This window comes from Calypte anna, chromosome 4 (genome assembly GCF_003957555.1).
Source record: "Calypte anna isolate BGI_N300 chromosome 4, bCalAnn1_v1.p, whole genome shotgun sequence".
Taxonomy (NCBI): domain Eukaryota; kingdom Metazoa; phylum Chordata; class Aves; order Apodiformes; family Trochilidae; genus Calypte; species Calypte anna.
This window is the reverse complement of record NC_044247.1, coordinates 17,506,337-17,534,111: the sequence shown is the minus strand read 5'-3', so window position 1 is coordinate 17,534,111 and position 27,775 is coordinate 17,506,337. Positions and strand designations below refer to the sequence as shown.

General features: G+C 44.6%; 1 protein-coding gene and 1 long non-coding RNA gene across 7 annotated transcripts in view; both read right to left on the bottom strand.

The window, feature by feature from the left end:
- Positions 1 to 5,425: 5,425 nt before the first annotated feature.
- LOC115598210 lies at positions 5,426 to 10,000 on the bottom strand. 2 transcript variants are annotated; one of them, XR_003987490.1, is made up of 3 exons: positions 9,931 to 10,000; positions 9,471 to 9,669; positions 5,426 to 6,085 (listed from the first exon to the last, which is right to left on the bottom strand). It is a non-coding gene; the product is annotated as an uncharacterized LOC115598210 (long non-coding RNA). The 2 variants fall into 2 exon arrangements; XR_003987489.1 differs by lacking the exon at positions 9,931 to 10,000 and having other exon boundaries at positions 5,426 to 5,600; positions 5,746 to 6,085; positions 9,471 to 9,889.
- A 326-nt stretch (positions 10,001 to 10,326) lies between these two features.
- The window catches only part of ARHGEF9 (Cdc42 guanine nucleotide exchange factor 9), a 171,893-nt gene continuing 154,444 nt past the window's right edge, over positions 10,327 to 27,775 (bottom strand). For 3 of the 5 annotated variants that reach the window (XM_030449337.1, XM_030449340.1, XM_008500077.2), the window contains 4 exons: positions 25,225 to 25,468; positions 24,479 to 24,547; positions 14,141 to 14,300; positions 10,327 to 11,672 (listed from right to left, as the gene is read on the bottom strand). In XM_030449337.1, coding sequence (XP_030305197.1) covers positions 11,666 to 11,672; positions 14,141 to 14,300; positions 24,479 to 24,547; positions 25,225 to 25,468 — 480 coding nt within the window. In that variant the 3' untranslated portion in view covers positions 10,327 to 11,665. Of the gene's footprint in view, positions 14,301 to 24,478; positions 24,548 to 25,224; positions 25,469 to 27,775 lie in introns of all 5 variants that reach the window. The other 2 variants (XM_030449336.1, XM_030449339.1) reach the window with 1 other exon arrangement.

The following is a 27,775-nucleotide window of genomic DNA, read 5'->3' as shown; positions in this document are numbered from 1 at the left end:
ACTGGATTAGGGATTCCTCATCCCTCCCTGTGCTTAGCTGCCTTCTCCCTTTTCACCTCTGACTTACTCAGTGTAGAGTTCATTAATACAACAGTGACACATTTAGGAGAGCATCAGAGAGATATTTTGCCTCTCCTCCCAAGTCAATCCTCCTTCCTTCCCTCCTGCTCCTCAGCTGCTTTCCTCAGCAGCATTCTTGTTCCTGTGTTTTGGGCAATAACAGAGCTCAGAAAGTAGATTGGTTCCCATCTGGAACCTCTTTTCCCTGAGTTTTGCCAAGTGTCTCATACAGGTGCTATGTAAGCCCTACTTTGTATTTTCCCTCCTCACCAGTTTGATGTCTGTTTCCTGGACAGAAACACAAGCAAAAATAATTAGAAAAACTCCCAGCAATAACAAACCATGAAAATCTTTGCCCTTCAATTAAACTGCCTGGCACTATGAAGGAGAAGAAATGTGAGGCAGTAACATTCTTTAATTCATTAATGTGTTAATTGATTTCACAACGTTTGTTTGCAAACACTTAAAGCAGTCTCTCTGCCCTGCTTTTTATGAACTGCAAGTACAAGGTGTGAGTATGGAAGACAAGGCTGCCACTGGCACATATAAATGAAAATACTGATAAAGCATAATTTCCTGAAAGCAAAAAAACCAATTCTTTATTTCTGCTGAATTTGGTATGCGTAAAAATATATAAACATTCTGCATTTCTAGTTCTTAGGGAAGAAGCAAGGGGCAATCTTTTCTCCCCATTAATTACAAGCACCTCAGGGCCAATCAGAACTGAGTAACAAGGAGTGGCCCAACTCTTTTTTTTTGCTTTTTCTCTTTTTTTTTGGTCAAAAATTCCCTTGTCAGTCTGTTGTCATAGAAGAATGTTAGTAAGATAATTGGAATTTATTAATGAAATGGAGTTGTCATAGAAAGAGTGTCTCCTTTCAAAAACACTTCCAGTGGTGTTTATTTTCTGTATTGATTTCAAGAAGCTCTGGCTACAATATGTCTTCTTTTGGCATGGAAGCTTCTCTTGAGAATATTTTCCAGGTGTTTCTTTGAACACAGATGTATAGTTGAGAAATCAAATCAGCAATGCTGCAGACAAAGGGAATGGTTTCAAAGGTTAACCCATTGTAATGGTTTGGCATTAATTTCTCAGCATTTTTTGCTTGGACATCATAAGCCAAAGATGCTCTTGCTCTTGGGAGGGAAGAGCCCTTCTTCCCTGCTTTCTCTCTAGAAGTTCTAATACACATCCAAGAGATAAGAATGGTGCTGCTAGAGAAAGGAAAAAGAGTGTGGATTGCTCAATTTGGAAGGAAATAATTTTTTTCTCCCATTTTATTTTGAAGTGGCTTTGATAAAATGGTGTTGCTGGGTAGGAAGGAGTGTGTCCTCCCTTACTTCTGATGGAAACAAGGCTGGATGAGCAGGCACAGCACTGAGAGGCTACAGGTCAATTGAAGTGAAATCTAAATTTCCCTTTTGTGGGTGTTCTTCCCCCACAGTCCCTCAGGTATTTGTTGCTGGACAGCTGGCTCCATGGAAAGCTTTGATTTTGAAAAAGCAGCTTGAAGCTGAAATGAGGCCACATTGAAAGCCTTAAAGGTATTTCTGTATGAGCACAATGGAATTGGCAACCATGAACCATGGACCAAGGTTGTTTCTCTCAGTCACTTTTCAACGTGTGTTTCCCTGAGCAGTGTCAGAGAACAAACTGCCTGGATGGAGGTGGGAGGCCTGTGAAGCACCAACACTTGTGCGTATTGCTACTGTGAAGCTTCCAACTATTTGGGGTTTAGGAAGAGTTCAGGCTTTGAAAATGCATTATGCTGATATTTGGCAAGATGAGAATTTGGAGGAGAGAGTATTAAAATTTTGCTTTTCATTAACACAAGCTAATTAAATCATTTAGCTAGCACTTTCAGTACTGAGAGCACTCAGCCATGTACTATTTTGAGGTTTCACTTGTTTTTCTGCCAAGTTCTAGTCTCTAGACCATCTTTTTTTCCTTTCTTTCTTTTTTTCCTTTTTTTCTTTTTTTTTTTTTTTTTTTTTTTTTTTTTTTTTTGAGTGGGAATTAAGGACTGTTGGACAATGTCAAGCATCATCCACTAGATCTGCTAATTTGTGTCTAGATTGTGCAACTCTTATGCAGCCAATGTGGCTAATTTTAGCTGTGCCTCACAGGGTGAGTGTGGGACAGCTTTGCTTAAGCACAGGCCAGAGACACAGCCCTGAGCACAAGGACTGATTGTAGAAGAATTCAGTACAGCCATGAGTAAGGCTCAAATGATGTAGCCCTTCCATTTAATTCTGTGTTGTTAATGGGAACTTTGCTGTAGTCAAGGGTTTCCTGAGAATATTATTTATAATGCACTCAGTTCCCCAAAACCTTTAATTTCTCAGTAGCAGAACCTCACCCCTTCTGTGGTTTCAGCAGATGGTCTGGGAAAAGGGGCTTTCTTCTTTTTTTTTTTTTTTTTTTTAGGATTCATCTCTTTGCCATTATCCTTCTCATGTCTTTGTTGGACTTAGACTTTGTTTGCCTTTGAAAAACTTATTTTTAGCTCAATAAAGTACACTTGAGCTGCCATCCTTCCCAGACAGCCATGCTGCTGCCTCAGCAACCGTGTTCTCTCTGAAGCATTTAACATGCAGGATGTGAGGTGATAGGTAGCAAGGAGTGGGCTGGAAGGGATTTTGCAAGCAAAAGCCAAGAGCCCTGCAAACCAAAGGGACTCTTATAGCTATGCTTTCTCCAGCAAGGGAGGGGAAATGAGGAGACTGAGGAGCAGCCTGCAATGGCTGCTGGCATGGAAATGAAAAAAAATGGAGAGCACAAAGAGAAAGTACTAAATGCAAAGAGAAATAATAATAATAATAATAATAATTGTGGTTGTTATTATTATTGTTATTCAGTTGAGTCAAAATATGGGACCCAAACATCTAAGTTTAGGGTTGTCCTTAACCCAGGCTTCAGGTGCAATCTTAACAGCTTGTACTCCAGCTCCTGGACACAGAAGTGAGATGCCAAGTGGCAGCATGCTGGGCAGTGTCAGGACACCCTCACCTTCTGGTGTGCTGATTTTTCTCATTACTAAATTGAACTGGAGGAATGTGTGTGTGTGTGTGTGTGCACAGCACCCAAGCACAGTGGGTGCTTTCCCAACCTCTGCTGGGCTTCTAGGACTGTTACACAAATAACAAGAAATAATGGGACTGGAAGAAATGCTGCTGTTGAAATGGCTCACTCATGGTTTGTGTGTGCCATTACAACACTGCAGAACTAATGGCCAATCAGTAACATTACAGCAACCTCCTTGTCACAAACGAATGCACACACTGAGCTTTATTTCTGTAATGTCACTGAGTTGGCAGATAATAAGAAAGAAGAAATTTTGCCTGTAAATTGCAGCACATGATAAAAATCACAAGCAGAAAGCAGAGGAGCTTGTAAATCACCTCACTGCTCAAGGATTTACAACTCTCAGTACTGGTCAGAGCAGGGAAACAGGGTGATGGCAGAAGTCTTCAATTTGTGAACAAGCTGTAGTAGCAAGATGTGTCTGGGAAGTGAGAAGGTAATGCATCAAATACAAAAGGAAATCAAAAATCAAAGAGGAAACGGAAAAAAAGGAGAGGAAGGAAAATGAGAGGGAGGAAAAGAAAGAAGGAAAAAAACCAATATAAGAGGGGAAGAAATACATCAGTTTTTAAGTCTAGAGGTAGCCAGAAGGATGGGAGGCAGTGAGCTGGCTGGCCACAGGATGGGCTGGCCACAGGGGCACCGAGGATGGGCAGCTGCCCCTGACATGGGCAGGGTGTTTGTCACTCCAGGACCATCTGGCTAGAAACACTTGCTGCTTCTTCAGAGGGGCCCGAGGTGTGACAAATGTCCAGTGTGGCAGCTTGGGGTGGCCCATCCAGCGAGGTGGCACCCCAGAAGAGGCAGGTGCTTACCAGGCCTAAGGGGGCATTCACTGTGCAGCGTCCGTGATGGCTGCAGCTGACACTGAGCTCTGCACCCCGTTCCCTCTGATCAGTACCAGCTTTGGCCCTTTTGTAAGCCCTTGACCTTTCTGTTCCTTCCAAATACTGCTGAAATTTCCTTTGCTGGCATGTTTGTAATGATTTTCCTTGCAGACCACCCTCTTCCCATCACCTCAGTCTGCCAGGCTAATAATTCACCAGCTTTAGCACTGAGCTCTGTTCTCAGGAGCCAAATAATAGCAACGCTTCATCAAGAGCAGCTTCAAGTTAGTATGAGCTGTAAGTCAAGGAGAACAATTTAACAAAAAAACCCCAACACAACAACAACAGAGAACCCAATATATTTTACTTGGACAAATGCTACTATGTCATTAATCCCACCTTCGTTTGTGAAGCCTTTTTACAGCCCACTTAGCCTGCAATCTGCCTGCAGTTTGCTCTGAGTGCTCTGCTAGACCAGACAGGAGCAGTGACCAACTTCACTGCCTGGGTTATTTTTATGCTTTACTTCACTTGAAGGGTCTCTGCAGCAATGTTTGCACAGAAATACTGCAGAGACATGGTTATTTATTTAAGCCATCTGTTTCCACTGGCACAAAGGCAGCCCATCACAATATTTCTATTGGTCTTCTAACTCTTTGTACACCTGGCAATGGCCATACACATGAGCAGATCCAAGTGAACAGATCCTGCTGTTACAGACAGTTTGATGCAGGTCTAAACAATGCCTGTCACTGGGGGCAGTGTCCTTCTACTGCCCTCTCCAAATTTCTCACTCCCCAACATGGGAAGAGCACAGAACTTTGATATCAGCCTTTCTCTTCCAGCAAAAGCTTTGTGTTTGGTGCAGAATAAATACAGCCTTTAGCCTTCTACATGACTGGGTATTACTCACATGGCTTTTTGTGAGAAGAAAAAAGAATTAAAGAGCCAGGGCAAAAACCAGCAGGCTCCACATGGCTCTCCCCAGGTTGTTAGCTGGTCAGGGAGCTGTTATTCCCCAACTTTAAAACATCCCCATTAGCTCCGGACCCTGTTTCTTGTCTGACTCAAAATGGGTCTGTCTGGGGAGCATGTAGGAACACTTCAGCAGCAGACATGGGCTCTGGTGGGTGATGCCTCTTGTATATGTTCTGATTTCTTACTAATTTTCCCCCCAGGAGACATCATGAACACAGTCCCCGCTACCTTGAGGTCTGCAGTCAGGTTTCCCGTGTGTACCAAGAGCAAGAAGGTGTAAGAAGTGGATGGGAAACCCCAACTGCTGTTTCCATTTGCCAGGTAAGTGTTGTTACCACCCACTCCAGGATAAAAACCACACCGTATCCACACACAGCAAACAACTTGCTTCTCCCTGTCCAGAGATGTCAGTAATGGAGCCCCTGGATAGCACTAAATTATGTGCAAGTCTAAAACCACTCATCTGTAATCAGGCAACAAAATCAAACTTGTTTAATGGTACATCCAGTCACAATAAGGCCAGTGTAACTGCACTAGCAACACCGATAACAGCGTGACACGTCCTTGAGCAATTTGGCTGCAATTTGCCTCTCCAGCTGGCCAGCAGCACAGGCAGTGGGCAGGCCACACGCCCTCAGTCAGCCCTTGCTCTGTGCCACACAAGCAAAAAAAAAAAAAAAAAAAAAAAAACAAAACTTTTTTTTTCCCATCCATTTTCTTCTTGCCCTGGAGATCCTGCCCACACCTGCCAGGCCGGCTCCAGGACAGGGCAGGGGCTGCAGGTAGAATACGTACCTTGCATGGCAAAGCCCCTTCAGTGTCACCTTTGCAGTCAGTCACCTGTAGTGTCACCAACACACAGCAGATGCCTTCAGGCAGGGGTTCAGCAGGACCAAACACAGCAGCTTTGTGGGGAACCTGCAGGCTTGCAGTCCTTAGAGACTGGGCACAGACTGTCCTGGGAGCAGAACCAGAGACCACGGCACCCGTCCCGGCTCTCATCACAGCTACAAGTATTTATTGTATTTGCTGCTATTTTCTTTTCCTGGTCCAAAGACTTTGGATTTCCTTTGTATGGCACGAAACCACCGTAGCAGCAGGGCTGGCCAGGAACTCCTCTCTTGCTGCCCTGTATCTGTGGGGGAGTGAAACTTTGAGGAAATCAGTGCATTGGTCACATATTCCCTCAAAACCAGCCTGTAGGATAAGAGGGCTCTGTTAAGGCAGGTGGTGACATGGTTACAGCTCCCTGACAGGAGGCAATACCCCCCCCTGTTCCTGACCCTCCTCGTGTGGACACACAGCACCCACCCATGTAACAGGTACCAGTGTTTGTGCCAGCTGGAGTAGGGCTCTTGGTGGCTGCCCCAGGTTTTGTGTCACTTGGGTGTTCCCTGGGATTGCGAGGGCCGTGGACACCAACACAACACAGCATGGCTCCAGCCAAACCAAGCCAAAATAAATCACAGAATACAAAGGATGTGACTTAAGTCAGATAAGGCAGCATGTGACAGAATTAGTGTAATTTCCCTGCCAGTGACTGGGAATACTTCATTTGTTCAAACCTGCTGTTTCTTCACACTTGTGCAGTGTTTGCAGTGAACATGATACATCATCAACCCAGGCCTATATAAAAACTACCTTAAAAATTATTGTCTTTAGGAGGAAGTGGTACTTCCTCTTAAGTGGAAGTAAATAATTTCTAACCATTTCCAGTACAGATCAGGTCAGTCACTAGACCTGTGGATCAAGTACTGCTTTCAGTTACACCTGTAGTAAGCCAGCCTGTGGTAGGTCACTGGGATTATTCTGAGTTATACCCGTTCATGAAGCAGTAATGAGGGATATTTTTTTTTTCTTTTTTTACTTTTTTTTTACCTTTTTTCTTTTAAACCTCAGTTATACAGATCTGGTGAAAAAATCCCACATATTCCAGGGGGAGTTTGGATGGCTCCTTTACAAGTCAGAGGAGTCCTGGTCCTGCTGACATGGCTTACAGCTGTTACCTGTTTGATATCACAACCCAGGGCAAACTGTGCCTCATTTCTTCTTTCCTATGAACTTGGAAAGGCTTGAATGCACAGGTACACACCTTCAGGGTGCTTGCTTCATGAATAAAAGCTTCCCAGCTTTGGTAAAAGTGAGCTAAGACAAGAATCAAATATGTCAATATATTCTCTCAATGCTTCTCTGGAAGTTAACTTCCATTGAATTCCAGGACCAGCCTACCATTGAGTTCTCTTGGAGTCTGAATTCTGAGGTTATTTATGAGCCAATTTAGTACCATGGTTTGTTCTGAAATACTTAGATCCTATGAAAAAAAAGTGTCTTTTCCCCTCCAGCTGTACAATGGGTACAAAAGGCAGATGGGCTCTAGCTGTGCATGTTGTGCAGGGCAGGAAAGTGCCAGTGCACAGAGACATTTGTGTGCACAGCCCTTGGCTGCAATCAAAATGAAACCTGCTCAACGAGATGCCCCAGAACACAGCACTTTTTCAAGCACTGATGTTTTCTTTATGAAGCAAATGTTTCTGCTAAGGTTTTGTTTTGTTTTTTTATATATATGTAACTCTAGAAAGCAACAAAGAAGTAACTCCGAAAGCACTCTAGAGGTGACTCTGGTGGTAACTCTAGAAAGCAACATTAGAAGTAACTTAAGATGTAAACTTTAAAAGTAATCTAAAAGCTGCTCTAGAGGTGGCTCTAGAAATAGTTTAGGAGCTACTCTAAATGCAGCTCTAGAAAAGTTACCCAGAGCTGTTCCAGAAGCAGCTCTAGAAATGTACTCTAGAAGCTTCCCTAGAAGCAGCTCTAGAAAGCAATCTAAATAGATATATTAGAAAGAGTCTTAAAAATGCCAATTATTCCCCCTGCATCCCCAGCAATGTGCAGTTCCAGTTAGTTCTTTAATAACCCAGCACAGATGGTGCATTACATGCTTTGGAGGATTCTGACCTGCTGCTGTTTTTTGCAACACCTGGTGCTGCTTCTTAGCTACAGCACAACAAGTTGACAATTTATTGTTTGGTTAGGTTGGGCTTTGTAATCCCAGCACCATCAGTCAGATTGAAAGACTGATCCCTTAAAAAGGGAAAGCTCAGCTGTAATCCCATGGATACACACACAGATAGAACAGAGATAGCTTTGACGTATATGGTGTTCATACAACATTTCTGTCATGTCACAGAGCCTAAAAGCTTTACTTATTCTACTTATTCTATTACAGTTCCCAAGTGGAGCCAGGGTCTGACTCTGCCCACACGTAGCATGACAGCCCCACCAAAACAGGCAGAATCCAGACATGGGTTAATTTTAAGGTCATTTTCCTACTGAGTATTGTTAATTCTGAGACCTGAGTTCTGTGTTTTACACATTAGCAAAAAAAAGTTCTGGTGCAAATTGCTGGCCTTGGGCACATGTTTCAGTAACCATCTGAATCAAGCTCTTGAAGACCAGCTGGCCACAGCTGTCCTGGTGTGTCCCTGCTGCTACCTTGGAGGGTTGAGTTGGTCTGTTACAGCCTGACAAATACCTAGCACCCCGCCAGACAAATTAATTTTAAACTGGGTTTCTTTGGTTTTGGTTTTTTTGTTTGTTTGTTTTGTTTATGCAACCAAAGTTCATAGTAGCTGGCTGAATGCTGGGTGGCCAGAGAAAGCTCAAAACCAAACAAATACTCTCACCAAAGTAAACACTTAAGCCAACTACAGGCTGCAGTGGCATTCCTGGCTGTGGAGTGCCCTTCTCTCTGGCCACTGCTGGGAAAGCAAGCTGGGGTGGGAGCGTGCTGCAGGGGCAGGAGGTCTGTGATCACTGCTCAGGAAGCTTTGGTGGGGCTCTTGCTGGGTGTCTTCCCCATTCCCTTTGTCAGTTTGGTTTTTGGGTTTTTTTGTCTATCACACAACTCGGTCATGCTCCCCCTGACCACCCTCCCCCCCCCCAAGTCTTCCCCACAGAGAGGGGAGTGCAAAACTCTTGGAAAAAAACACTTTTTTAGCCTGCCAAGATGGTGTTGTGGGTAGGTAAGGTGTTCTTCAAGGAGGGGTTTATAAGTAACTGTATTTTGGGTTTGCTCTGCCCAGCAGCATGCTTCGGAACCAGCGCTGTGCCAGGCCTCCCGAGGACCTTCAGTTATGTGCTGCAGGAGAAATGGGATCATTTGGACAAGTAGGTGAACCCCAGCACAGCACCAGTGTCCTCTTCATTGCAAGCAGTAATGTAAGCAAGAGAAAAAAAAAAAAAAAAAAAAAAAAGCTTGGCTTGGGGTATTGCTGAAGCAGTAGGCAAATGTGAAGCTGTGATGTTTGAGAGCTGCTCCTGAACCTGCTCAAACTCTGGCCCTGCAGGAGCCTTCATGCTCACAGCTTTGCCTCTATCCTGTCTCTGTCCCCATCTCCCCGAGCAGAGCTGCTTGGGTTTGGCATTTTTTTTTTTGTTGTCCCCTTGTCTGACTCCTTTCCTAATCTGTGTGCACTGAAGCCGCAGTCAGTCTGTGTGCCAGCAAAGTGGCCATCACTCACCCAAGAGAGGCACTGGCAGGACAGATAGGGAAGAGCAGGGAGTCAGTGTCCTTCCCGGGAAGGCAGCTCTCTGGGCTCAGTTCCTCCCAGGAACCCACGAGTTTGTCCACACGACGCCAGGCACCGCTCCCAACCGCTGCCGGGTCTGGATGCCGAGGTGGGAATAACCCCACTTCTCTTGCCTGTATTTTTGGGATGTCTAGAAACACACGACTCAACTGTCTTACCTGGGAAATGCCTCTGGCTTTCTGGAGAGAACACTCTGCCCTTCAGGGGTAAAGAATCCCATTTTCTTCTCCCTGTGGGCACCTGCTCCCTCCAGGCCAAGGGAAACCTAGGGCAGGATCCTGCTCATCTCCCCAGGCACAGCCCCCTGCAGATGGGCAGCCTGGGGCCAGGTCCCCTCCCCTCAGCAACCCACCCTCTGCTCTACTGCCACACACTCTGAAATACTTCTTACTTGTCATCAGATGTCTGGCTGGAGAATTTGGCTGTCTTTAAGCCGAAGTTGGGGCTGGAGCTGAGCAAAGTTCAGGAACAGAAAGCATTTTAAAACCATGTTTCACAGAAGACTTGATCCAAGCTCGACTTCGAGCAGCCCCTGCCAGCACTTGCAAGGCAGGATTTTGTCAGCTGTGAACCTCCAGCTACTCATTAATCATCTCACTCAGTTCAGATGGAGGACACAAAGCAAAGGGGAGGTGGGGTATTTCCAGAACAAATCTATTTTTTGGTTACACACCAATGTCTTAGTGTCTGCTCTGCTGACAGTCTGGAGCCCCACCCCAGCAACTCGTGCTCAGCCTTTGGGAAGAGTGAGACCGCTCTGAGGAAAATGATTTAAAATGCCTTCAGATGCCTTTTCACTTCTTTTTATTTAATTCCATAAATATTTTCATAAGGCTCAGTGTCTTTACAACACTTTTTTAAACACTTTTTTTGTTTTATACACACAACTTTGACACTTGTTTGACAGGGTCAAACAGTCCAATATAAACAAAATAATAAAACTGGCAAGTGCGGATCAGCTGGGTTACCAAAATCCTTTTTTTTTTCTTTTTTTTTTTTCTCTTACTGTTAAAACCCCAAAAGCACTAAAATATCAGTATTTGGCTTCAAACTAGAATTTTAAAAACCTTTTTTTTTTTTTTTTTAAATTCTCTGCTACAAGTCCCTGTCGTCATAGTGCCTTTAAACTCCTACAGACTCTTCTTTTCTTCTTAAGGAAAAATAAGCTTGGTGATGCCATGCAGAACTTACAATAGCTACTAAATATACATGTTCCCTGAAATGTAGCTGCAATGAAAAGATGACAGAGCATAAAGAGAACAAAACCAGAAACCCAAAGCACCACAGTGTACTATCAATAACATTGCAAAGGATGGCCAGTGACCATCCAGAAACTGAAACAAATTTCAAATATATTTCTCTATGTAGTATTTTTTCTATTTACAACTGTTAGATGCACCTAGGTTGGTTCTTGTTTGATCTTTTTGGAGAGGGTGGGGAGGCGAAAGTCTTGAATTTAGATCCTAGTGGCTAGGTCAGGGGGGAAATGCATGTCATTTACCTAGGGGAGAGGGCATTTGTAGTTTTATATATATATATATAGATTCAGCCAGAGAAATACCGTAAACATGTATTGTTACAACTCTCTTGTTTCTGCATATGGAATGGTAAAGTGGGTTCCTCCTGTCTGGCATTGAAATGAAAGTCTGTATCAGATGCTCAGTCAAAATCACCCCAATCTGACCCCATCTGCGCTGCTTCCAGCGCTTCCGGACACACGAGGCAGCCCAACCCTGCTCCCTATTGGGAAAGCCACGGTAGGCAGCAAAAGTGGGACCCAGTGCTGGTTCTTCTTTGTGATAATGCTCCATCTCTTGCAGCACCTTGGCAATTTATGGAGGGGAAGAGCTTTCTCCAATGCCATGCCTGAGGGCCAAGCCCTTCTTCCCTCTGGAACAAACGCCTGCATCTGCTCTGCCTGCCGCCTGGCTCCGGCAAGCACGAGCAACACTAGTTGGGTTTGGCTTTCCTTTTAAGAAAGAAGCTGTGAGTCCAACAAGTGGCCTTGTCAGATCAACCGAGTCTTGATTTATGATGCAAATAATGGTGTGGCGGTGGTGTTTCTTTTTTCCTAGTGCTGAATATTTAGGAAGCATCTTCTCATAAAAATTATGGATGTCTCATTCTCACTCTCTGAGGCACAAAACAGTAAATGAACAGGCTTAACTAATGTCCTTGGTACTTTTTTTTTTTCCCTAAGCAATTAAAAAGGCAAAGGAATAAGTGAAATTTTCATCATGTTGACAACAGTCTGTAATCTCTCTCTCTCTTTCTCTCTCTCTGCATCTCTCCAGCCATTCCGAAATAGTAAAACATTTCTGTTAACCTCTGAGAACCCATCTTAGTCACTTCTTTAAATACCCATTCTCTTAAAGAAACAAAACAGTATTTGCTACATATCCAGTACTCGAATCTGACTATAAAAATGCAAAGATAAAAGAGCATAAAAATAAGATAATATAAAATTGGGTTGCCTCCTGTTTGGGATTCCTGGTGTTTCACTGCTGCCTGTCACAGAGGGGCCACTCTTCCTCTCCAAAACACTAACCTGGTTTTGCTCATTATTGATAGTTTCTAGATTGCTAAAAAGTGTTGAGATTCTTCTTTGTACTTAAAAAAAAAACATAGCCACTACCTTGTAAAATGTCCTGAAATAGAACAGGCTTCATGGAAATACTGTAATCATACTCTCTGCTCTTCCCATTCGCTTACACTTCTTAGGGGAGGAAAAAAAACAAAAAAAAAGTATCTCCATGCTAGTTGGCCTGGAGGGCTAATGTGCTGTATCAGATTCAAAAGAAAATTATAAATACCGTGATCAATCACTTCATCCCCCATTTTCAAAGGAGCTTGCAGAACAGCTTTGCAAAGTTCATCTTCTAAATCTGCTTAAAGAGTCTCATTTGCCCTAGGAAAAAAAATCATTCTGGTGCACAACGATTTGTTTTACAAGCTTAAACATAAGCTTTTGCACTTGCAAGTGAATGTACTTAGGCTGAAATGGTAGGAACTTTCTTTGAAAACAGAGCTATGAATCTCCAGAGGGAGAAAAAGAGAGAGAAAGAGACCTGGAGAATTTGGCTACTCACTCCAGAGCCTGCTTGCACTGATACACTTCTGTTGACCCTTGGACACCCTTCAGATTGAACCCAGCACTGATTTTGGTCACCTAATCACAACCATCCAGCTCAACTTCCCAGGTCACATCTATAGCTTTCCTAAAAGGCAACTCCTCAACTCCTCTGCAGCTTGGGTGCATTAAATATCAGGTAAATCCTTCCCATTATTTAGGCAATGACCTTTCCTAAGGGGTCACTACCAGCAGCTGAGGGAGTGGGTGGGAAATCAGTGCCCAAGTGAAGCCAGGGGTCTGACACCCAACAGAGTGGAGCAGGCAGTGAGTGCAGGCATGGTCCTCACTGGGGGGCTCACTGCTCCTCTCAGTGGCAATTACTGGGTCATTAATGTGGTTCTGTGCAGGCAGGAGTGTGGCCAACAGGATGGGACCTTAGTTCCTGAAGGAAGAAAAGTGGCCATTTGTTGGAGCCTAATAGCCAGTTTTCCTCTAGCTGGAATGGAGGGCATGAAGCCATCAGTTTTTAAGCTTTTATCTTTGCGTGGGGAAGCAAAGATAGGAGTGGGCTTTTCAGAGTCATGTCCCAGCTTAAAAAGAAAACAAATCAAAGATAACCCCACTGAAACGAAACCAAATGCAAAAGAAAAGAAATTAAAAAGCCTCTGATATTCTTTTCTCAGCCTTAACTCCAAGTGTGAAGGAATCACACTGAATTGAGAAAAAGACAGTGCTTTGGAAAAAATGAAGAAAAAAAAATTGCAAAAACTTAACTGAGGAAAACCCATCTCTCACTTCCTAAATAGCTGATCCCCCTCTGCTTGTCTTCACCTGCCCACAACAAAACAGTTAAAGCCAGAGAAATACTGAGCAGCAGAGCATGATGCACAAAGGAGCACATCCAGACAGGCACGAGTCAGACCAGAGAATGCAGGACGGGGAGAGGGTCGATGCTCTTCACTGAAATGGAAACTCCAGGGACAGCCAAGGAAGGGACGGAGAGGGAGGGAGAGGGAGCAGAGATCTCCCAGCACTCCAAAAAACAAACAACCCCCCCATAAATAAAATCAAATAAAATATACACCAATGTTGTCCATGAGGAACTTCCATGACGAATTCACACAAGCGAGAAAGCATTCTGGGATGCCAATGACGACTTGAATGAAAATGAAGAAGGGAAAAAAAAAAAAAAAAGGAAAAAAAAAAGATGTCCAACCAATGGAATAAAATAAAATAGGTAACATGGTTAGAAATCATTGGTGCTTCCTACTGTCTAGTAGCAGATTGCTTCCCAAAAACAACAAAAAAAGTTTTTGGTCCTTCTATATATATACATATATGTATATATATTATTATTTTTTAATGTGTGTATATATATATATAGGTATATATATTTAGTTGCAACAGTGCTTCTCCGAAAAAAGGTCCATCTATAAATATAATTTTATTTATTTTTATTTTTAAATTTTAGTTCTTTTAAGTTAAAATTCTCCATCTCTCTAGGTATTATTTTTTGAATGGTGTTAACCTGCTGAAGTTTTGCCAGAATGGTGCCTGGCTGCGTCTGGGTTCGGTGAACTCGAAGACCTGGGACTGGGATATGCCATCTGTCACCATGTATTGTCCCTGATTTAATGGATCCTGGGGTGGTGGGTAGGCTGGAGGAACCGACTTGGAGTAGCTCACACCTGCATCGATGATTGGGGGGAAAAAGAAAGAGATCAGTCAAAGTGCAATTGGGTCAATAGTCTTTCTTCGTCATGCTATCGCTTCTTAGCACTTAATAACCAGGGTCCCAAGCAACAGGGAGACGTGCTAGAGACAGCAGATCTAAGGAGGAATGCAGCAGCTGCCTGAACTCTCAGCTCAGAGCCTGCCTACACTAGACCACGAGTTCAAGATGGGGAAAAAGATCCATTACTTTTGTACTGGCAGAGTTTTGCCGTCCCTCATGGAAAAGTCCTGTGTGACCTAAGGAGGCCCAAACACGGCCAAGCCATGCACAACATCAGTCTGGTCAGATGAAGGCCAACAACTGAATCCTTCCACCCGCTCACAGGTTTAACACTTGCTGTTTCTGGGCTCCTTTTCACCCTCCCTCCCAGCTACACCTGGAAAGCAGTTTTGGCCCAACACGCCCCGGTGACCAGCCCCAAGCAGGGTCACCCCGAGGACACCTCGATACCAGTTCCAGTTCCTGTGCCAGAAGGGAACAAAGCTGCTTTGGAGGAAGGGACCCGTGATGCTCCCGCTCTATTCTGCCTACACGAAGGGCAACTCATGATTTTTTTTTTTAGGAAACTTTGTAGGACTTTTCCATAGGGTTAATTTTAAACCAGTCTGGTTTCAGCCAAAAACGGCTGCACGCCAGGCAGAAAAGGCTGATTCTGCTCAATCCAAACTGGTAGCAATGGATGGACTGGCAAGGCTACAGTTCCAGATGTGGAATTCTCATGTCACCTGTGCAAGGACAGGGTGAAGGGACGCTGCCCTTAGGCTTTCCCAGGGAAAAGGGGAGCTTCAGGAAGCTGGGACCTATGCAGCCTGTTGTAAAGGATGGTGTAGAAAGGGTGGCACTGGGTGGAACAGAAGTCACGGCCAAGGTGAAGCCTAGAGAGAACAGTAACATCGCTGCTTCTGCATTTCCTTCCCGCAACACCACTGCTGAGGGACAGCCCCTCCTCCAGCCGCAGGGCAGCACAACTCCAGAGAAGGGCAGGAAGGAGGGAGAAGCAGGGCTCTGAAGCAGGTTGCTGTAAGCTCTGGCCATCTCTGGATCCCCTCTGCTGCACGCAGAACTGCTCTTCCTTCTGCGGGGCGGCAGCTTCGCACGGGCCAGCTCGAGGCCATCGCCTCCCCTGGCTTTAACCGCAGGAACGAGGTGACTCTACCCAAGCAGATCAGTGTCCTCATCTGGAAAGCGGGATGGCATCACCCACCTACCTCACACGAGGGTTGTGAAGCTAAATTAATTAATGTTTGTAAAACACTTTGAGATCCTCAGCTGGGAAGGTGCTAGAGAAGGCAAAATACGGTGATTAGCACCCAGGTACCACAGCAACGTGTGTAAAAGAAATGTGAGTCTTTGCATTCAGTTCCTACCCACACACAGACACATGCGGTGCGGGACCAGCGCCGGCCCCGGCACAGGAAGGCTGCACACAGTCAGGTACTTACAGACAAAGGAAAAAAAAAAAAGACAAAAAAACCCCTCATAAATGCACCCATGGAGCTCATTGGGCAACTTCTGTACATTGGTGCTTGGTATTTTGGGGCCTGTTTACATACAAAGCTAAGATTTTCTCTTTAGGAAAGAGAATTAATTTGCTTCCCCTTGCCATAGAATTTACCAGTCAAGAACTGTTAAAAAATCTTCAAAAGGTTCAGACTAAATGGAGATATCACCTTGACTACATCTAACTGATTTCTCCATCTTTACAGCAAATGCCATCAAATCATGCAGCTCTCTGTCCACTGTAGGGAGTAACCAAGAGCCTTCCTTATGGTGGGCAAAAACTGCTCCATGATTCATACTCACTGACCTTTAACAAATTCATCACAGTCAGTATTTCAAACTGAGTTGAAAGGAAAGACCTGGAGATGTTCTGCATTTGTACCTGCATGCTGGAATGGAATTACTCAGCAACAATTTCCTGTTCCTGAGCCTTTCCCAAGCTCATCTATCCTACAGAAAACATGGAGAGCAGACTGCAGCCCCAGAGCCCTTTCTGTCCTGGGGTCAAACTTGGATGGGGTCAGTTCTAGGATACCTGAGACAATCTCTGTACTGCCCTTGTTGGCAGGGTCCAACAGTCAGCTGGAATTTACCATGATATGTGACTGCAGTCAGTGATGTCCCATAAGGGTAGAGTGTGACCAGAACTCCTCTCTGCCCAACCTCTTTCATCCCTTCTTCTACTTCTGCCACTGTCCAGCTCCACGTTCCTTGGCCAGAATGCAGGTCAGTGTATGGGCAGCATAACCAACTGCAGAATCTGCTCGTCAGGGCAAGCTCTAGACCTGAACCCATCCCAGAGTGTATATAATCTTCTGGAGGCCACCAGCCTTTAGTGCCTTGGCCACTTTTCCCAGCAGAACCTGCTGAGGGATTTTAGGATCTGTGGGAATGTTAGGATCTGGTACTGGTCCCTGACATTGCTAGAAGTGGGAATTATCCCTTCTGTCCAGGAAGCCGTTTGGCACTTCCGACTGACCCAAAGATCCTACCAAGATTACTAACTTAACATTCCACAACACAAAAGAGCTGTGAATGTAAAGCTGCTACTACAGGACACACAGCAGTTGTTTCCAGCTTTGAAAGACCTTAAAACCACATTGCTTAAATGACAGGGCCCAATGTCTTTGTCATCCTGTGGCTGCAGAGAAGCAGCCAGCCTTGTGAGGCAGCAGCTCTGCCATGCTGAGCTGGGCTGAGCTCTTTATTGTCTCTAAACCAATTTCTAGAGGGTGAATTAATGTATGTTAATCACAATACTGAAATTCTAAGAAACCTCCCACATCAGCAAAATGTTATGCACTTGGAAGGCTGAAGAGGTAAAGAAAGGACAGACTGGCTGAAGTCCACTGACACTGATGGAGTTACACTGCAGAGAATGTAATCCATAGTCTGTCTTCTCCACAAGAGAAAAAGGCAGAGACTCCCCTGGCCAGATCACTAGCAAACCCCATTCTTCAGTTCTTTCCTAAAACAACCTTTGGGGTCCAAACCCCTGAAAAGTGTCTGTCCTTGCCTGAAACATACCCACTGCCACCTCCCTCAGTACAGGAACTCAGACCTGTGTTCTCCAGGTTGGTTTTGTGGTCCTGCCTGAGGATCCAGCCTATTGGCACTGACATCTGAACTGGGTGGACATCAAAAGCTCCTGGCTGGCTCTACTTGAATAAGCAGCTGAAGGTTTGCATATTTATGCATATTTATCATATTTATCAACTGGCCTCCATGGCCTAATGATCCAGACCATGGATCTCAGTGGCATGCATCATTCCTGTGGGTTTGTGGGCATGCAAATATAAAAACATTTGTGCTCTGGCAAGTCAGGCTGAGAATTCAGTTAGGAATACATTTCCCTGTGAACCTGAGATACCCAAGAATGGCTTCCTTTGTGGTTTTAATATACCCACATTCTTGGCAAGGTGGAACACAGGAACTGGGGATGGGGAAGGAGGGAGATTCTCCTCATCTTCACATCTTTAAATCATGAGAAAGCAATTCTGAGAAAAAGTATGACATGTTGGGAATTTTCTACTCTGATGTGGTGTGCTCCCTCAGCAGAACTCGGGGCCCTTGTTACAAAATTGTCTCTTAAGGGATTTGTTTTAATATGCAGACCCATAACTCCACTGCAGCTCAACAGACAGAAAGGAGCAAAGCTCTTCCAATGCAATTTTGGGGCTGCTTGGCAAAAGGATTTCAAGGTGCAAAGGGAGAAGAGTGGATGGGTGAATCAGGATTGCCAGACACAGCTGCCCTGCTGTCTTCCCGAGGTGTAAGCAAGCAGCTCTGCACCAATGACCAGACCTGGAGCTCCTTCTGCTGGTTCATGCATCATTCTGCACTGTGGCAGAATATAAAGGCTGCAGCTGCATAGCAAGATCGTTCAGCAGGGTGGGGGTTGTGGAAATCTGTTCATAATGAGAAGAAGAAAACTCCAGGGTTTATAATTTGGCTAGACAAAACTGGGGAAGAGAGATGCTGCACTGTCAGCTCAAATCATGTCTTTTTTTAGTCCAAGGCAACGTCACCACAGTGTTTTGGATTTCTCAGCTCGGAAAAAAAAAATACAACCCGCAATTAAAAAGATTTAAAGCTGTCTCTTTTTTTTCCCCTTCTAGTTCTTTTTTTCCAAGTGTCTCTTCTATTTGAGGTTACAGCACAACTTCAGCAGCACTTGAAGACTTAGGAGCATGCTATTGACTCACAGGCAGCCCACATGGAGACAGACGTGCAGACAGACTCAGGTGTACTACAGCAGGACAGCTACACCAACACTGCACCTCGCCAGAGTCAGTACAAAGCACACACAGAATACACTCAGATTTGCCCGTGGAAACTTGCCTTACAAGCTGTTCATCCCATCCTCAACCTTTCAGATTTTAGCTGATACTTTGATCAGGAGCTATTTCACAGGCTTTTCTTCTCCCTAGCTGCCTGGAGATCATGCTGGTTATTACCCAGAATCAAGTGGGAGACAGTAAAATATCAGCACCTGCTTTTGCTGCTGGTGGAGTGGAGGCTGCTGGTGGGAAGGACACAGTGCTGTGCTAAGGAACCTTTCATCTCCCTCTGATCTCTCAGAGTCCTTGAGCCAATTTGCATCTTCCAGGAGCTGCACTCAAAAATCCTGTCAATTCCATTTCCTCCTGAAGATTGGAACCCGTAGACACCACGGGGTGGCCAGTGTACCTCAAGAACACTAATTGTTGTACAGTTAATTACTCTTGCAATAGAGACAAGTTATTTAGAGAAATCAGCAGTAATGGCTGAATGAGTCCAGCCCTTTGCCCTTCTGCAGCACGTTTCAACAGAGGATCTCAAAGCACTTCATGGCCATTTGCCTGGATGCTGTTAGATTCAGAGTTAGCAAACCACGTAGGGTCTGGGCTCAGTATTCCCATTTCTGACAACTGCCTGAACTTCTCTGTGTTGGAGGAAGAGGGAGGGGAAAGAGCCAATTGCAGCTTGAGATGTGCACCAGAGGAAAACTGCGAGCTTTCTCCTGGCTATTCCACAGCTAACCACAGAATCTACAAACACTGAGGCAACTTGGCCTTCCCAAATCTATTTATCAGTTTGCTGCTGCAACCTCATGGCATTACACTGAACATTAAGATAATGATTCCTCATATGATAAGCAAAAGCTAAGTGAGGCAAGATGGGATAAATGACACTTTATTAATCAAAACCAGGTAAAAACTAATTCATCCCATCTTGTATTTCTCTAGCCTATCTCTCCTCCAGCATTCTGCACCCTGAAAGCAAAGACCACTCCAGCTGTTCCCTTGAGAGGAAGAGGTCAGTTCATCACTGCCCTAAATAGCACATCTTCTGGGTAGCTACACTGCCCCAGCCTTACCTAAAATACCTCACCAAGATGAAAGCACAGGAGAATCTGGACTGACAAAATTATTTCAGTTGGAATCTCAACATGATATTGATGTCAACATCTGTGGAGAAATGTCACCCAGAATACAGTTAGCTCCACTCTTTCACCTACACTGTGGGAAACTGATGAAACAGAAGTGACCCCAATTATCTGCAAATGCAAAGGCCTCTTTGTCATGCAGTGGTTTGTCTGTGTGTTCCTCAGTCTCTTCCAGTCCTCCTGAGACAGTGCAGATGTGTGAACAGGATGGGGAAACGTGTCAGGACCATGTCAGTCTTGTGAGCAATGAAGATGCTATAAAATAGGCTTAAACACTCAGGAGAGCCACAGGAGGTACCTGGTGAGACCTGTCCTCTCCAGCTGGACACAGCCAGCACAGGAGTGTGTGACCACGGAGTCATCTAGCTGGAGGAGAGCTTGAAGTGCAGAGTGGGTGAAGTCAGAGAAAAGCTGTGAGGTGTTTGGGTCAGGGTTTTTATGACATAGTTTGCCATGAGCTCAAGTGATCAGAAAGAAAGAAATTAGCAGGAAAATTCAGTGACTCAGAGGGTGTTTTACTGCAGGCCAAAGCACTTCATGCTGGCTGATGGTTTAACCCCTGCTGGCTCTCTGTAGCCAAGTATTTATGGGCAGATTTAACAGCAGTGTCCTTCTAAGCTCAGGGCTAGGGGTGATGGTGACTGAATCTGTGTTTCTCTCCTTCCTCACATCCCAGACCACCAGGCTAAAGACTTGTCTGGGCTGAGGGCATCCACTTTGGTGAAGCTGTGGCACAATGCGGAGAAAAACAGACAGGACAGAGAGAAGGAGCTGGCACATTGTATGAGTCTCAGGAGCTCTCCAGGGGTGGGAAACCCTTCTGTCTAGCACTAAAGTCACTGTTGAACCTGAGGAGATATTTAAATATCCAAAATGGAACCTTTAGTGGGAAACAGTGCTTTAAGAATGGGGTCTCCTTCCAACACTGGAACCTCTTAACACCCCACCCCCCCCCAACACCCTTGGCCAACAGCTTCTAGGAACATGAGTAAAAATCCCTTCCTTGTACACACTGTCCTGTGTGGGGACAGATGGAGACAAAGCTGAGGATCAGAAAACTGAATGTTCTCAGCAAATCTGAAAGCTGCAAGCACTGATCACTGGAAGGGAGTTTAAAAGTGGCCAGCAGAACAGACACCACTGATGGACAGAGGCACTTAAGGAGTCTTCTGTTTCCACATGTTTAGAAATGGAAAAAGTATTCCAGACAAGCCTTTGTCTGCATTGAGGATGGACTGGAGATCCACAAGGGATCCATTTTCAAGAAAACTCCAGACTTGTTTCCACTGTTTCAATCAATCAGGAGCACAGCTCTGGGAGCTCAGTGCAGTCTTAACACTGTGGTGTCAGGACAGGCAGTAAGGGTCCTCAGTGGGACCTCAGCTGACCTGCAGAAAAGTTACACAGTTGATTGGCTGTAGCTTTAAAAGGGTTGTGGGGTGGGGGGTTTTTTTTGTTGTTTTTGTAAGTCAAGACAAATAACTTTTACTTTTCTGTTTCTAGGAGACACCATGCTGAATTCTATTCCCAGTTACCACACTGACACTGAAAAAAGCTCAAGGGCAGTAAGCAAGAGCCAGATCTTCAACAATCAACGCAAAAAGAAGGAAAACCAACAACAGACAGACCTTTTCTCCACCTGCTGGTAAGGTGCAGGGCTAACATTACCCATTTACTTTATGTCTAATGGACTTAAAGAAGGCAAAAAATTGGTTTAATGCTGTCTTAAGGCACCTGGTCCAATATCATTATGTTTTGCCCAATCCAATAAGTAGTGCACATGGAGTATATTGCTGGAATCTGACCCTGCCCCTCATTAACTGAGTTGGGAAGGAGGGCTGGCACTGCACATGGGCTGGAGTGTTAGAAGAGGGCTGCTTCCAGAGGGGGCTGACAAGTGCTTCACAGGGGACCCTCATTTGGGGATCAAAAATTTTTCAAACCAAAGCATTGAGTTTTCTCTCCATCACTTGGATAAAGTTTCCATTGGTTTAAAAAGCAGAGGTTCAAGTTTTCCTCTCTGATCTCTCCGCGTCTCCCTCGCCTGCTGCAGCCAGGGGTGGTTTAAATGCTTCCTTTGCAAACACGCTCCAGCCAGCTTCAGAGCAATACTTCTGGGAGGTGTGGTACAACAGTGCATGAAATAAGCAGCAGTTTATACTATTTGAAAAATGTTTTTCTGCTTCACCTCTAACAAAGTTGATTGCATTTTCCATTTCACCTCCTTCACGGCTTTTCTCTCTTCCTCAAGTATTCTGTGACAGGGAAATTACCATGGTTTCCCACTTAAGAGGTGGAGGGAACAACTGAGATAATCTAGAAACACATCTGTAACAGGCATCCTGTGACACAGGAGCAGGGCTCTCGAGGTGCTGGGTTGGGCTGCTGAGCTGTCAAGCCCCGCTGCAGCCGCCGAGACACGTCCTGCCGCATCGTACAGCAAAATGCATGAACTGTTCAGTTGGATGCAGTGGGAGTCCTCCTACTCCTATAGAGCTTTGTGGCTTTCCAGGTGGAACTGATGCTCCAAACCCACCCAAAAACCCCTTCCAGTGCCACTGCTGTGGTGCAGGAGGGCAAAGGCAGCAACCTCCTCACATAGGCACAGCCTCTTGCCTGCTCCTGGCCTCTGGGGCTGTGCCTCAGCCATGCAGCCCCAGCTCCCTGCTGAGGCCTTTGGCAAAAAAATAAAAAAAATGTTGGCAATATCTGTAAAATGCATATGGCAAGATTCAAATATCAGTTGCTAAAACCCAACTCTCAGGAATTTCCTCCTACCTCCCTCTTCAGAGCAATGACACCAGCTCCCTGGTCCAACAGCTCTGTGCCTCTCCTCAGGTCACGGGCACAACACAAACCAAAGTAAGAGAACTAGGAGTTTTCAGCAAAAGATTCAGAGACAGTACTTAATTAATTAATCTGAGAGAGGACTATGATTACCATAACATAGGAAAAAAGAAACAGAGCTGCTATGACCCAATTTATTGTTTTCAGATTTCATGCCTTAAGTAAAACAACCAGGCTGCTCTGCTGGATGCTGGGGGTCTGCCTGACTTTCTGCCTGACTCGAGGACTTAATCTCATAAAAAGAGCTGCCAGTGTTATAGCAAAAGCTCATTCTTTATAAAAGAAATGCTGACTGATGTTTTAGGAGCCAATTAATTTTATAGTCAGAGAAGTCTAAGATAATAGCCCCTCCACATTCATCTCAGAGAGAAAGAGAGAGAAAGAGAAAGAGAAAATGAGAGAGCAATTGCTGTGCAAGAAATAAGTGCAGTTAGGCAAACTCTATTTGTCAGGATGCAGTTGAGTGATTTAAGTGGGAGTACTGGTAGGCATGCTCAGGCACCTCTGAACCGTGTCACTTAAAAGACTGAACAGTGCAATTATTAATTAATAGTGCAATTAATTAATAACAGAAGTAATAATAATTTCAGCTGGTTTCATCATGGCTGTCATGCAATTCTCTGATTTTCCAGTTGCTGCCATCTCCACGCTTGCTGCCGTGCTGACCAGCAAGTCTGCAAAACCCATCTGGAGGCAGCAAGCTCCTGCCTGACCTACACCAGGCTGTGCCAGGTACATGTCCTGGGCCTGTTCTCGGGTGTGTGCATACTTGGGAGCTTAGAAAATCTGTCCAGGAGAGTTTCTAGAGAACATCTTAGAAGACAACACAGGAAGTTAGTAGAGAGGAGAAGACTAATGACAATGGAGAGACACAGCAAACCAAGGAGGTTACAGTTGGCCTAGCAAACCACTACTGGACTAGCAAAGCCAGTAGACAGCAAACAGGTGAGGCAGAAAGCAAAGAGCTCCTTCAACTTCTGCAAAACATAACCCAGTGCCTGTACAGAGCAGGGACCAATCTGCCTGGAATTGACTGTAGCCCAGAAGTGATGAGTTCTCTCAAAACTCATTTATAGGCTTAGTTGTGCCACGGTACTGTGGTAACAAATCGATAGATCTGTGACTTTGTGAAGCTGTGGAAAACTTGAAAAATTACCTCTCTGCCTTTCCCTCCATATTTAGTATTTCAAAACCTGCAGCTGCAAGAGTTATTGTGAGAGATAATTAACGCTGGCTGTTTCACCAGTTGAGACTCTGTTTAATATCTAGCATGGCATTTATTACTTGGCTGTAGCCTGCCTGGGTAGGGAAATTAATCTGACATTAGAGAGTTGTAATGTCTTTATCAAGATACTTTATTTCCTAGAGCTGACACTACTGTGCTGTCCTTAAAAAGTTACAGGTAGCCCCCAGAAACGTGAGCACCCCCTTTCCAAGAGCAGGAAAGGGGTAGGTCCCTCCCCATCTCCAGTATTTTGCCATCTTTCTTTCTTTGCTACCAGGAGACTTTGGCAATTAGCAGAACCCCGACACATCTCCGCACTCACTCCCATTTCAGCCTGAGATAAACAACTGAGAGAGATTTCTGCCCCCAGGGACAGCTTCTGGACATCAGACTGGAGACACGAGAGCAAATTCATCTCTGGTGAAATTCCACCGGCTGCAGCCACCTTAAACCAGAGATTAATTTGGTCCACAGATACATTAAGAAAGGATACAAAGCACAAACGGTATTTTATAAAAAAAGAGAAAGGGGAGGGGGAAGTTGAAGGGGGATGCTGGATCCTAACCCAGCAGGATTCAGCCCAGCCCGCTCCACCCTCACATCACCAGGCACAGTGCATGTTGCCGGTTACCTTTTTGCTTACTGACTTTCTTTACTGTCATGGCCGCTTGCCGCTTTTGATTTTCAGAAATTTCAAAGCCTGAAAAAGGGAACACGGCAAACACAGTTCAGAAGATTGCTCACAAAGCCTCTGCTTCATCTGGGGAAGGGGGAATGTTCTGCACTGGGTGGCAAAGCCTGGCCCCAGGAGCTGCGCGAAGGGGCGGGCGTTTTCCTGAGCAGCACAGCTCCCAGGACTGTCCCTGCTGGAATCTCACTGTGCAGGGGCTGTGTCAAGAGTAAGGTTTGAGACCCACTGTTATTTATGCAGTATCAGAAATATGCCCAGTGCTTTACAGCTCAGCAACATCACTGAGCCTGAACCGAGCCTGGTTACAGTCAGTTTATGGGCTGATGCTGCAGGAAGGGCACAGCTGGTTAAGTCATTGACTTTGCTGCCCTCCTACCCTGCACCTGACCAGAGCAGAGATGATGCAGCCAGAAGACTCTGAAGTCAGATGGCCAAAGACTTCCTTCTCCCATAATAGCCACCAAGGTCTAGGCTTGAAACTATGGGCAGAGTTTTTTCACTGAGGGCCAAAATTATGAGTAACTGGATTGGAAAGAGACCCAATTTGTGACTATGAAAGCAAACAAGGACATTTGAATGAGGTAGAAGTGTAATTCTACTGGGAAAAAAAAAAAAAAGTGGGCTTCTCCACAACAGCTGGGGCTAAATCACTACCAGAAATCTCAGATACGTTTCATTTTCCTCACCTATCTTTTCATCTTCTTTTACCATCTTCCTCTCTTCTCTGAAAGCTCTAAGCCACCGTAACTTCTCCTCCAGTTTCTTGGCAAAGAATAAGTGTATTTCCTCAGTCTCCTTGTTATGAAGTTTGAAGGCATTCTTCATGCTGACATTGAAGTCATCATCCCTCCCATCTTCTATATCCACCACTTCATATTTATCCATGTCTATGCGACCTTTATAATACAGGATATCTCTTCGGATCAGATCCTACAGAGAGAAAAGGAGAGAGGGGTTCACTGTGTGATTCCTGCAGAGCCTGAACTCAGCAGGGGACTCATGAGAGGGCTGAGGAAAGAAAGAAGCAATGTTGGAACCTGGTCAGATCCCTTGAGACTCATCTGCTGTCAATACCTTTGTAGCTGGGTAAACAAACAGGGTAGATCAGAGGCATAAAAGAACAAAATACAAATCCTCATGATGCACAGTTTTGTTTGGAGGCATGAAAGAATGCCTTTGAGAAGGTAACAGACTCCCATTACTTCGGAGAGACTGGGTAACAGGGGTCACTGTCCTGACAGGATTCCTGAGCTGCAAAGGAGGCTGTGGAAAAGCATAAGCCCTGAGACATCAGCTCAGGATGCTTGGCAGTGCAGACTGGGCACTGCAAATCTCTGTTTTCCAAACACATTCTCAGGGTCAGGGTAGGTGGAACCCATTTCCCATTCACACACCACTCGTTGGTGAGAAAATCACCCTGATTCTCAGTTCAAACCCTCTCTCTGTCCCATCACACCCTGGTTTTAACCTTGTGATCCAGCTTATATTTTTTCCTTTGCCCTCCTTGATGTTTACAACCTTTACAACCAAACATGTTCATCCTCATCTCCTTTCTGAGTTGATTATTCCTGCCCCTTGTTTTTCAGCAGCAGCTCATTTATCATCAGAAAATAGAATGTTAATTATAGAGTCAGGACCACATAAGGTGATTCAAGTTACAAGGCATACATATTTAAAAAGCTAAATTTAGCAACACACACTCAAGATTTCCTTCCTATATCCAGTCCCACACCACAATATTTCACTCTATTATATTGACTTAAATGCTTTTTGATTTTGAGAGTGCCCTGAAGATAAATGCTATATTGAAGGATTCACTTAAGAGGAAAAATGAAATCAATGTACAGCATTTAGTTACTCAAGTAAGATTTAGTGGAAAGGTTTTTTTTAAGATATGCTAGGTATTATTTCAAACCTATTTCAAATCATTAATCTTGGAAAATAAATTGTATATCCTTATTTTTTTTTAGCAAACTTGCTCATGGATGTGCTATTGTTAATGATCATGAGTCAGAGCACTGCCCAGAAACTTGTGGTCTTTAGAATTTGGTTCCTTCCTCTGAAATGCTCTAGAGGGGAAAAACAATCCATTTGATTAAACAAATACCTTCCTCTCGTGTGGAGACTTTGAATAGTGATAGTCTAAACCATAAACTTCAGGCTGAATATGCAGTAGAGGATCTTACTCTGCTTGGTCCTAACTTGGGAATTTATTTCTGTCCACTCCCTCTGTGCCCAGGGAAGTGCTGAGAAAAGGCTGTAAGCATCATGCCACACTTGTTCAGTTAAATCAATACTGTGCCTTGTGTTTACATTTGAGTCTTGGACTTGTTCTTTGAAACAGCATTGCTCTTCATCACATTCTCAAAAAACTTGATAACTTGATAGGAAAAAAGATGTGCTCCTGAAATTAGCTGAACCAGCAAGTATTCTCCTTCCCAGACAGGCAGAACCAACTCACTACTGATAAACCCTTCCAAAACACAACACTGAACAGCCCGTCCTTGCCAGTGAAATGGGTGAAGTGGGATCAAACCAACTTTTCTATGTAGTATTCATGATTATGTAGAGATTTGTTCATAAAAGGGATTACAAGAATAAATAATCACAACCCTCCTCACCTGGCTCTGGAAATACAAGCCTCTGCATTGGCCTTTTTCTTACATGTCCTAAAATACATTTTTTCCTCCCTTATCTCTCCAGTTTTCATTTGGAAAGCATTACAAGCTGGGGAAGCTCTGAGGAGAGCAAGGTGCTGGCACAGAGGAAACCATTCAAAGAGGTACAGGAAAACTGAAGAGCTCAGGGCAAGTCCCTGCCTGACCTTACCTGAGCACAGGTCAGTGCCCTCCCTTTCCTTCCTGCCACAGAAGGACCATTCCCACTATTGACCATGAACTCCAGCACCAATGCCCCAAGTTTTTAAGAGATCCTTTATTTTTCATAGTGGCAGAGCACATAAACCTGTGTCTGAACACTTTGTACACACCTGGAGCTCAAGCTTAGGGGAGGGAAGAAAGGGCAGCTGGGATGGGCTGCTGCTGTCACTCCTGGTTATCCCAGGGATAACATGCAAGAGAATTAGGAAGAAATTATTAAACTATAGAATTTGCCTCCGTTTATATGTTGTCTGTATTAGTACCTTATCACATATGATCCTGTCCAGAGTTCAGCCAGGGTGATGACTGGGTGCTTTACACTGGACAGTTTTCAAGGTCACACTGAATTATTTTTTGC